Source organism: Alternaria postmessia, assembly GCF_024291825.1.
Source record: "Alternaria postmessia strain BMP 2775 chromosome Unknown scaffold_19, whole genome shotgun sequence".
Taxonomy (NCBI): Eukaryota; Fungi; Ascomycota; class Dothideomycetes; order Pleosporales; family Pleosporaceae; genus Alternaria; species Alternaria postmessia.
In genome coordinates, this window is record NW_026260092.1 from 113,395 (window position 1) to 124,860 (window position 11,466).

Here is an 11,466-nt window from a genome sequence, read left to right on the forward strand (position 1 = left end):
TAGAAACCCGAGTGGACGAAGACGGCACAACCGGCACAGCAGAGCTAGACGAGAAGGACGGCACGATTAGAGAAGAAGATGGGCTCGAAGAGCTCAATGGCGTGGATGTGCTTGAAGGCGTTGGGCACGAGGTAACAGTCTGCGTGAAAGGGCTGGTGACTGGGGTCGTAACAGTGGCCGTGCTCGTACGTGTAGTAGTGGCGGAAGCAGAAGTGACCGTAGTAGTCGCTGCAGGCTGAATGGGAGCAAAAGCAGTGTTGGTGGCAGTCTGGGTCACCACAACAGTGTTTGTAGCGACTGTGGTCGGTGCAGGCTGGTCGCCGAACGTGGCTATGAAAGGGCGAGGAGTGACCGCGAATGGGTTGAGGAATTGGTAGTTGTCGAGCGTGTAAGCACCAATGTTGACCCAGTTAAAGAGATCGGCATTTGCACAGAAGATACCTGTATAAGTTGCAGGCACTCCCTGCGTGACGTAAGAGCAGGTACGGGTGTATAGGAGAGCCGGGTTGGAGATGATGGGCGTGAAGGTAGGCCTAGTTCCTGAATAGCATGTAGAAGTACCCGACATGTAAGTCATCTGGATACCGAAGTCATCGCCAGATCCAAATGAATGCTTGGCTTGATCGTAGCTGAAGGTTGGGGTGGCCGTCCCAATGAGGGCCGGCAAGCCTGCGGCAACGAGCGAGCAGCCTGACATGTTGCTCGACTACTGGTGACTGAGTGAATTTAGAAGAATAGCGAGTGTATCAAACAATTGAGCTGCTCATTTCAAAGAGTAGGGAGACGCTCTCTTATAGATTCCGTCCTTGCCGGCTTTGCGGTTACTCGAGATGATGAGTTCACAAACCCGAGAGGGTTTAGAGGTTCCCTGAACCATAGACCTACATCACGGTGGCATCAATATGTCTTGTAAAAAAGGGTTCTTCTCCTGATTGGCATGGGGTATGTCAGGGAGGCGCCGGTAGGTGAGGCTCTGGGACGCATCCATTACTACCATTAGGAACACGTGTGTAGGAGAGCCCTGGTATCTCGCTGATCGGGATAAGTAGACGCAGATGCATTACCGCGAGTTGAGTCTTGTATGCTAGTCAGACTTTCAAATGCCCAGTTGCATGTGTGGTGATGATTTGGAACGTGAACGCAGAAGGATGACGTTTGGCAGCACAGACCGCCGCTAAACACTTCCTGGTAGCGCAGGGGTTACCAGCCTTCGACTTTCTAGGCCCTGATACATCGTTTCCGGGTTTCAGTCCTGTCATCAGTTTTTCGATTGAGCTACTAAAGCTGCCACTCTATGTTCTCATTTGGTTGGAGAGATGCCCTCCATTACTGAGAAGTCCAATTCGCCAAACGCACTCCAGCCTCAAAAGGTCTGCTACCGAAGAATGCATCACGAACGATCCCTGCGTCTCTGCAACCTTTCACGTAGGCTGGTAAACTAATAGAGAACTATAAGGCTACCCAGACGTAGCCTGCATACCTTGCCAATGCAGGTCCGGTATTGTCAGGGCCAGCTGCTCGGGACCACACCCGACAGAAACTCCGATGCACAAGGCTTTCGATAGCAACGGCTGCCGGCGGCGATATGAGATATGCGAGTTCTCCCGTGTCTCTGCGCGTTACCATGAACATCTGGAACTTATGTATTAAACGACTGATTGCGAAATATATACATAGCTCAGCAATTGCTGATCCGAGACTGTTCTTGCCGAGACCCAGAAAGCGAGCTACACGAATTGCGAGTTATGAGACGATCTACAACAGACCCTTGTGTCAGCAAGTCACTTACAACGTACGATGGTGGCGGGAATCGGAGATGATGTGATGATTGGGTGAAGGGTCACTTTCGACATTACCTTTCTCATCGTTTGGTGTTACATCACACTCCACACCTGCCTTGCTTACCACGCATCCCTCAGATTTCTCATGAGTGGTGGCCACTGACATGTCTCGCCAACCTCAATCGCGACGGAAACCGCCGCTATCGAGCTGTAAAAACCATCTCATCTGTCCCAGACCCATGTTACACCGGACCAGCCAATAAGCGTATTGAAAATGAGTTGATGCAAGCAGGCTCCCAATGACAGCCGTGCCTCCGCGGTCGAACCCCATGCCAGCAGCACTAGCATCCTCAAGGTTCATGGATACGCTATTGACGCCTTCCAAACATGCGTCCTCACGAAGGCCTATTTAGGAAGACAATGGTACGGATCGTCAGGAACGCCTTTGACCTGCCAGTTCCAACCGATACCGCAATGCTCCGGAACCATGAGCGAACACACGCGGAGTACTTTCCGCCGCGCCGGTCTCATAACATCCGAGCTCTCCCCACTCACAGTACCGCCGCAGCGTGCATTTCCGACGTAGGTTGGGGCGTCTGGCCCCTCATGTGGGGAAAGAATGGCGAATTCGAGGAACCAGAGAGGAAATGCGATGCAGAATGAGCTGTTGTAATAATCGGCTGAGGGATTGCCGAATGTATAACCTGGTGATCTAAGACACAGGTCGAGGATCAATGGGAAAATGCAGATGGCGACCCGACGCCAGTTTCGGAAGAAGAATGCGATAACACTGAGGAAGATCAGTGGTTGGTAGAATGCAGGAGTGGGCTGACGGTCAGAGAGCTGTGGCCATTGATACCACCCCAATGTGATGCTTTCCAATATGGAGGCTGAAGCGCTTTCGGAAGTTGTCATCATTGCACTTTGTAGGATGCAGTTTAGAAGTCAAGCGAAGCTCGCTGGACCCCCACGTCAGAATAGTCAAGCCATCAGCAAACGTTGAGCGGCATGAAATAGTCCGCAATGACGTAGAAGTCAACTCGTCAATCGTAGCGGTCGTGGTTGCAGTGGTCTATTCTCTACGTAAGATTACTTGAGATAATTCTCTTCGATCTCCCATCCCTTTCTCCTAACGCCCTCGTTCTCACATGCCTTCCATGTTTCTATGAGCGCCTTTAATCGGTCCCTAATGTCTTTGTCTACGGTAGTGTTTGCTTCCCACAATTGGTGGCCCACCCGCGTTACCAGCATTGCTGCAATCTCGACCCTCATCAACTCCGGTGCTGTCAACCAGCTCAGCCTCGTGTTATTGATGTCGCCTACATAAATTGCGGTCAAGACGCGATTATTGCTTATTTCTGATCTTTGGCCACCCGTAGAAAAATCAGTAGCGATGTAGGTAGACAGCTCATCAAGGTGCTTGTGGTAGATCGACAGGCTGCTCAGTTGATCAGCGATGGCGACCAGCTGGCCCGCAAAGACCTTGCATCTCTCCTCGCGGGATGCTTTCTCCTCATTGCCAGACGGCCATGGGTAATCAAGCAGACGAAGACGCCAAGAAAAGGTGTCGGGTAACACTGATGGGTTCCGAGCAGGATCGCGTCCCCATTCTCTCGTGCGCAAAGTGTCTACGTAGGACACCATCGCCTCCAAGATCGGCTTTCCGTATGGTTTCCACCATGTCCTTCCGAGGTAACCGCCATGCGTGATTCTATTACACAGCCTTGTGAATCTGGTGTATGTTGGCGTATCGTTCCAAAGTGCTGTAGTGAACAGTTTGAGAAATTGCTCTTGAATGCATCTTGGCGTAATGGCAGGGTCTTCGAAATCTTCCATAACATGCTCTAGAAGCCCAACAATATCCGTACCTTCGCTTTGAACATCGAGCGATCTTCCATACAATCGCATCCATGCTTCGACTTCGGGCAACGAGCGCAGTGCGGGGTCTGCAGCGAGACGTTCGTTCATCGCTTGCAAGGGCGCTGGCAGTGCGGCTCTGAAAGACATGTACGTCACATATTCTTCCAATACAGTACGCGGGATATACCTCAGTGTTGCGGTGCTCATAGTAAGCAAGGTTCTGTTCACCGACGGGTCTCGTGGAATGGATGGGAAGTTAAAGTCTCCAAGCAACATCTCTTCCAACCCGTATTTGCGAAGGAACAATGCTACCCACCTCGCCGTCTGATCTCTGAGGCTTTGCAGTATCGGCATCATGATGCGATCAACGAAAGGCTGAATCTCGGTTTTCGGGATCTTTCCACTACGGAGATAATTGACCAAAGCGACCAGGATTGGCGAATCTGAACTCGAATGTGCCGTGATGCCTGGTTGGAGCTCGGGAAGCGATAGAGTCTCCTCGCATCTTACCCAGCGCGCTTCATTTAGTGCCTCTCTTTCATCCAAGGCTCCAGCTAGCGGTATGAATGACTCCAGGATAGTGAACACTTCGCGAGATTGCTCTTGAGAGCCAGATTCGAGCAAGACTAGAAGACTTTTTATGACGTTGAGCCGGACGTCGACATGTGCATCCACGTTCGAGAGCTTTCGCAATACAGAAAGAGCATAATCTGTCCCAACAAGGTCCAAGTCTTGGAGAAGTTGAGCTAGCATCTTGCGCGTAGTAACTTTGATATGGGCCTTGTCACTCGATGCAACCTTTTGGTCGTCTGAACTCTTCTTGCTCTTATCCTTTGTTCGAAGCATATGAATGAGTTCATCGGTGAAAGCTTCGATGAGAGATTCCGCCTGCGTTGCTGGAAGCCGTCGGAGAAAACTAGGTTTGAGAAGTTTCCGATGCCACGAGCTCGACTCTGGTCTGTCTAAAATCGTTCGAATGATTGATTGCGTGGCCAAACTGGGTCTATCACTTTCACCCAGTAGCGCAACGAGCTCCATCGTAATCTCGTGAGGATTCTCGTTGGTTTCTTTTCCCGGATCTACATCGAACTTTTCGAGGGCCCTCTCGAGGTTTTGCGAGGATTGTGCCAACAATAGAGGAGGTATTGTGTCGAGATGACCCTCTAAATTCCTGGCAGCTGAGTATTGATTGAGCCCGTCCGCATTAAGGAAGTCGTCGTCCAAGAACAGCGAAGGATATCGTACGTCTGTCGCTGAGGGAAACGGGGTAGCAAGTAGACGATTATCACTGGCATATTTCGTATCGAGATACAACAAAGCCGATAAGACGCCACCTTCACCCATACCGCGGGTGTCACTCCAGATGCCTCGAGGATCATCTTTGTAGGCAGGAACTTCAGCCGATGAAATGACTGGGAGGTTTACCGGTGGCTTTATGGTTGAGTTTCTAGATATGCCTACAGAAAAATCCACGTAGGTAAGCTCACCAAGTTCTCGCTTGGGGAAATCTGGTCTCGCCGAAAAGGGATTCCATTCGCACGGCTCACCGGAACCATCATCATCGGGTATCAATGGCCAAGGCTTCTCGACAGTGCTCATTGCGCCCTGAGGCGGCCACTCATCCATAAGGCATGGTTTCTTGTAGCTCCAAAAGCGTATTGCTTCATCTTCTGCCATTCTCTTGGAACTCAAAGGACCGGTCGCATACTCCCATGCTTTCTTGACGCGGATTTGTGTCTCAACTCTGTCACGATCCTTGGGTATGTAAAGCTGCAGAGCATGTTGATAGCTGTCCACGAATATTCCGATGGCCTGTTGAGAATCTTTGTCCGTTGGTACTGGTTGGAGAGCAGCCTCCGAGTCGGGAAACACGGTGCGTCGAGTGCGTGATGCAATATAAGGAGCAACGCTACTAAGATCCTCCACGTTTAAATTCCATGGTGCGGTAAGATGTTGTAGCGGAAGCCCTCGAGGAAAAGGATGAGGAAGTGTGACTGTAGCGGGGTACGTCAATGGGCGCAGTCTACACCAGAGCTCATCTCTCGCACGAGCGAGGGAATCGAGGAATGCATATGTTGATACATCACAGCTCTCCAGCTCATACATGGAGGGCTTATTATAGGCAATGATGCCGCGGAAGAGATTCGCTTGGAGTCTTTCGTAACCGTCTTTCTGCGCCTTTTCCTCAACCGCAATGACCATCGAGATCGTATCAGCCCAGAGGTATGTCAGTACATCCCCGTCAGAAGCGTCGAGCTGCTTCTTGACCATCGGTGTGAGATCGATTCGCAGTTTGATGACCTTATAGAATAATTCAAAGACGCCACTCCAATTGTACGCTTGAAACGATGGCTGCCTGAGGGCTTCGCAGGCTGTATCAAACATGTCTTGCAGAATCGAGTTCGCTGCGCATACCCGCTGTTGCAGCTCCGTCAGGCTCAAACTTTTGTTGATCGATTCAGGAACGCCTGAAAGCAAACGTACTCCTTCAGGAGTATATGCTTGTAGGTTGATTTCACGAATCACAGTGGGATCGCCCAAGAAACGTTTCGTCCACTCCATCGTATGTTGCAGCATCTCAAGTGATCCACTGGCTATGGTAGCGAAAATCGCTGACTTGGCGAAGAAAGCGCGCTGGTCCGGTTGAGACGCAGTGGCAGCCTTTTTCTTGCGCATATCGATGTATTCCTTGGCCATATTCTTGGCCTCTTCTTCCTTGTTGTTCAAGTTTAGTAGCCAAATATGGGTAACATTTGGGTCACCGCTAGAACCGTCAAAGGTAGCCGGTAAGCTGAAGATGGAGCCAGCATAATCCAAGTAGATCAGATCTGTGTCTCCTCTGACTCTTCGCAAACGAGTGAATAGTAGAAGAGAATCTTCCGGGGACATGTTAGAAAAGAATTCGTGATGAATTGAGCCCTTTGTCTTTGCAAGGTCTTCGTCGCTGTCCAGATCAAGCGACGTAGACGCTTGGTAGCAGAGTCTTAAGAGTGGGTAGCTTTGTTTTGCTTGGATCCCGGTGAGGACATTATCCCAGTCTCCGATTGCAGTCTTGCTGGCTGTGCCAAATACTGGATGAGAGCAGATCCTTCGTAGTTGCTGTTCGAACAAACTTGGTTGTTGTGACCAACAAAAGGCAACTTGCTGGAGGAAGTCGACCTGGAGGCCAGATCGCTGGCCTCCCTTAATTGGATGCATATCTAAATAATGCATTGTAAGGTCGACGATTCGTTGTGTAATGCTCCAGTCTGTACGGTTCTTGATTGCGCGTTTCAAGAGAGGATTGACAAGTTGGTCGATGAAAATTCTATCCTCCACTATGCGACGCGGTGAATTACTCAGGGTTTCAAGAACTATCAAAGAGAATTCCATAGATTCTGAGAACCCTTTTGTAATCGACTTTGCCGGCGGATAGTGATGCAATAGATTCTGAAAGGTCGAGATGTCAACAGGAGATGACTCCTCTGCGCCGAGTGACTGGAGTATCTCTTTCTGCATATATTCCGGATAGTATTTGATGACATATTTGCTCCGCGTATTTTTCCATGTTCCTTTGAAGCCGCTCATGATAGCCTCCGCCACCAGGTCTGCCGAGCACGCGGGAACGAGGGACGCATAGAATCGTCCAAGTGCGCGCTTGTCTTTGGTCTTGTGTGGCGAGTCTGGGAACCGATCAGGGTGCAGTGCCTTGTATAATTGTGTGAAAAGGTCTCTTTTCTCATCCAGATCTGCACCTTTACCGCAACTGCCGATTGCTGTACAGGCTGATCTAACCTCGAGTACCGAGAGGTCTGCAAAGATGTCGAGCAAACCCGCGGTACCCCCTATCCCCTCCCACGTCTCTCTCCATTGCGAAGAACAAAGCGCTTTGCGAAGGTGCTTGATTGCATACTCGCGAATCAGTACCGAGAAATTTTGCGTGAGTGCTTCGCAGATAACGGAAGGCGATTTTGTTACGCCAAGCCATGGCGCGAAGGTTGTTGGGGGTATTGAGCCTATCTCGACAAGTTGGAGAAGCTGTGTTGTGACTTCTCCGATGGGTACATCTCTCAGTATTTGATTGTAGTAGTCCCGAAGCTCAGCGGGTGTGGCAGATCGAATGCGACGCGTGTCGAGATTGGCGGCCATCCTGTGCGGTGCAGCGGACATGTACCTGCCAAGGCCGTAACACGTGTGTGAGGATTGTGAGAGTGTGTACCGTGTTCGCGATATAGTTCGAAATGCAACGAGGGTCGCAAGTAGACGTCTGAAGGCACCAGAGAGTGTTTCAGTATTAGGGGAAAACGCGTTCGGAAGGTGTTTGCGTTGTGGAACGTGACGAGACCCAGCCAAGATAACATGGACAGCCCGTCTCCTGGGTGTTGTGAAGCAGCAGCATCATTATTGATATAGTCTTGAAGGATTCAGGCACGATTCACGTGAAGGGCGCCGTAGGCAGATGTTGCCGAATACAGGAAGGTGGACGATCAGGCGGGCCGCACTGCGGGGCAGTTGTGTGGTTGGAAGGGCTGTGACAAGCTTAAGACGCCGCTTATGACATCATTTTACGCCTTTACATTGGTGACAGCTGTTTTACAGTGCTACACCCTGCAGTTCAACCTTCCCTGGCTTCTATCTACGCATGCCGTCTTATCGAGAGGCGCGACATGCAGCCCTTCCTAGCGACTAAACGTTTCGAGCCACTTTTAAGTTACAGAACGACTCAATGGATACCACGCTACATAAACAACATATTTGTGACTCTCATCCACGGAGTCGCGAAGATTCATAATGGTGCGCGAGATGTAGTCATGATACTAGTCAAAGTAGATATTCAGTCAACAGCAACAGTCACTTCCAGCATATTTATAAATCATCATCAAAGACTCATGTCATTAGATACAAATATGCTTCAACTATTGCGCTCACTTTCACATTCGTACATACACTATCTTCCCTGAAGTCCCTCTGCGCAGCACAAGTTGTATTTATCTACCACTCATCTCTGTCAATTTCATCATATAAAAGCAGCGAGAACTATACCGCAAAACAATTCGTCATCGACTAGGATGAGTTTCGGAATCATCGAGTGGTTTCTGCTTCTCTTCGTCCTCATGTCGATACCGTTTACGTACTCGGGGCCTCTAGGTTCTGGATCGGCAACTGTGGGATCTGTGACTGTGAGTTCTGCGCTTAGTAGCATTTCGTCGATGAGCGCAACCGAAACACCTTTTGCAGGTTCTGCATCTCTGGCTATGGCTTTGGAAAGCCTGTTGCCATCTAGCATTAGCACTGTTGGTGTAAGTGCAGCTGCGTCGGGTGTGTCACCAACATCTCCCACGGAGTCAATCGTGGCTGAGGTTGGGCCAGAATATGGCAAGATTGTCATCAACAACGGCTGCAGTGAAGACTTGATAGTAATGTCCATTGGTGCCTGGCCGCTTGGCGGAAACAGGACCAAAATTGACGACACAAGCCCAATTGTTGCTCCGCATAACAGCAATTGGAACGCTTGGCAAGAAGACATTCAACACGCCATCGCATCTGGAGCAAGCCACAAAGAACCCTTTCGTGTCACCTGCCCCAATGTCGAGGGCGCAGAAGAATACTGTGCAGACTATGATAAACTGCGTGGTCAGGGTGTCTCACTCAAGATTTTCACTGCTGCAAATCCGAGTGAGGCTCTGCAGTTTGAGTACGCGATTGTGCAGAATCCGCTGGACGAGCTACCTTACCACAAGCTCAACTACGATGTCTCGCTCCTTGACTGCGCTGATCCGCTTGACCATGCCTCGCTTTATGGCATCGACTTCAGCGCCGAGAATCACCGTGAAATTACGGATCAGTCTATGTCGGCCGAAGACATGAAGCACAAAGTTAATTTATGTCCTGGATACAAGGGTGGACTCAGAGTGGCGTTTAAAGCAGAGGAGGGCTGGGACGGCGACGTTTGCGAGCCGATTGACTGTAACGAAGAGGACTGGTGTAAGATATATTTCTTTCAGCGAACGAGGGACGGAGAGCCGAGTTTAAGTTGTACCAGAGAGTTCAGGGGAGATATAGTGTTAAATCTTTGTGCGGCTAATGCTGGTGTCGATGTCAATACTGAGGCTGGCAGCAAATAGACGATTTACTCCTGTTTGTGGCATAAGGTTGGATCCCGGATTGATGGCGGAAGTCGATCGCAACGCTGGATTTCTAGGTTGTGCTTTGCGTCAATACTCATTATTATGCCAAATTTATCAGTCGGTCAGTATGATTGGGACTTTTTTGATAGTTCATGATGCCAGGTTTCGGACTGCTGGTGTGTGAGCAAGGCTCGATCGACCTCGTCTGACGGTGGCGAAGATCCTCGATCCGATCGGCGATTGCGTTTCGTGGTTGTTACAGATGTCGAGCTCCACGGAGCAGTGGTTCCTTTGAAGATCGACGTGACTGACGACGGCTGTGGCGTGTTGATACTGCGATTGCCTGTAGATCTGTATTTGTTGGTGACAATCGCTGTAAGGTACCCGACCTGGAACCGTTTGACGTTGATTGGTAGGGAACATATTTCCGAAGCTCGGAAAGGAGTTGCGGTATTTCGCGGGCATGACAGGATCGTGGGATAGCGGCCACGGTTGGGGCAGGTAAGTTACCTGATATCAAGATCCATATATCAAGATCCATATGCCGAGCGTTGAGCGGGCAGGGTGGTGGGTACGTGTGGTGTTCGCACGTGAGGCAGGTACCCGCAGTTCAGGTGACAATTAGAGTTTGTTAGAGTTGTGGGCGACATCTTGTCTCGCATGGCAGCTCTCGGCATTCTTTGTTACCGTGTCTCGCCTGACAGGTGCTAGAATTGTAGAAGCGCCAGTGCTAGAATTATAGAAGCGCCAAAGCCGCTGAGGCTTTCTAGTGTGGACTGCAAGATCCAGGCGGGTGGTCCGCCCTTGGGCATAATGACACCACTTGTGGTTCCATGCTGGCTACTTGTAGGCTGGCGTGCATTCGGACCGAGCACTGACAGAACGGCCAAATTTTGCGGGATAGCGTATTCAAGACGTCAATCGAGTGAGGGACAGCAATATCGCTAATGAGGCTCTCTAGTACACGATTTGAGAGCGTTGGTGCGGCAAGCGTCTTCGCGGCTGGCATATTTGCGCTAGGCCGGATGGAGGGGACATGGGAAACTGCTACTGGCGCGTTGCAGGGGAGCCCAGCCAATTGGGACAACGTGGCATCCCGTTAGTTATCAGCCACTGTAAAAGTAGCACTTCTGGAACGAGTCGAGAAGCGGTCGGGGCAGGGGCAGGTGGCGCGACTCTGCAACAACTGGAATTATCGAGATCGCGATGAGTATTTTCCGCGGGAAGCTGCTATAAGTGCGGTGTGGTGGTCGCGGTGGTTGGGCGTCGAAAGTCAGAGTCGGCTTAGGCACCCGGAGGCGCGGCTACTACAGTCCCTGATGACGTCGAGCGCCAAGACTCGATCATAGCGAAGGGCGGTTCTCTGCCAACAATCAATTTCGTCCAAGCGGGAGAGGCTGTAATGAGAAAGGAGCAAGACGGTTTCCCGCGCCAGTACTCATCAATTTACGCGATCCACGATTCCCCCAAACTGCTTTTGTCCAACGCGTCCCAGAGTGTGAGCGCCGCCTCGTCGTTTCTGTAAGTGTGTGCGGGCGTGTGTTGAATTCAGCCCACGGGCGCGAGGCTATCCTGCTCCTGATCCTGGCATATGTGCCCACCACCTGATTCTTACTCACCAAGCACTCCCAGCTTGTCGCCTGTGCCCCGGGGGGATTCGGCCTTGACGGGCATCTACGAAGACAGCTTCAGTACCACCGGTGGTCCTGTAGTCGTGT

At 50.7% G+C, this 11,466-nt stretch overlaps 3 protein-coding genes across 3 annotated transcripts; 1 reads left to right on the forward strand and 2 right to left on the reverse strand.

Moving 5' to 3' along the window:
- Nucleotides 1–44: 44 nt before the first annotated feature.
- Nucleotides 45–568, reverse strand: J4E82_004139 (uncharacterized protein; the record flags this gene model as incomplete). The annotated part of the gene is made up of 3 exons (XM_051730420.1): nucleotides 45–139; nucleotides 190–540; nucleotides 562–568. 3 exons carry the CDS (start codon nucleotides 566–568, stop codon nucleotides 45–47), a joined length of 453 nt encoding a protein of 150 aa, XP_051589759.1.
- Nucleotides 569–2,870: 2,302 nt separating this feature from the next.
- On the reverse strand, nucleotides 2,871–7,790 carry J4E82_004140 (uncharacterized protein; the record flags this gene model as incomplete). The annotated part of the gene is made up of 1 exon (XM_051730421.1): nucleotides 2,871–7,790. One exon carries the CDS (start codon nucleotides 7,788–7,790, stop codon nucleotides 2,871–2,873), a length of 4,920 nt encoding a protein of 1,639 aa, XP_051589760.1.
- An 899-nt stretch (nucleotides 7,791–8,689) lies between these two features.
- J4E82_004141 (uncharacterized protein) lies at nucleotides 8,690–9,745 on the forward strand (the record flags this gene model as incomplete). Its single annotated transcript, XM_051730422.1, has 1 exon — nucleotides 8,690–9,745. One exon carries the CDS (start codon nucleotides 8,690–8,692, stop codon nucleotides 9,743–9,745), a length of 1,056 nt encoding a protein of 351 aa, XP_051589761.1.
- Nucleotides 9,746–11,466: the final 1,721 nt, after the last annotated feature.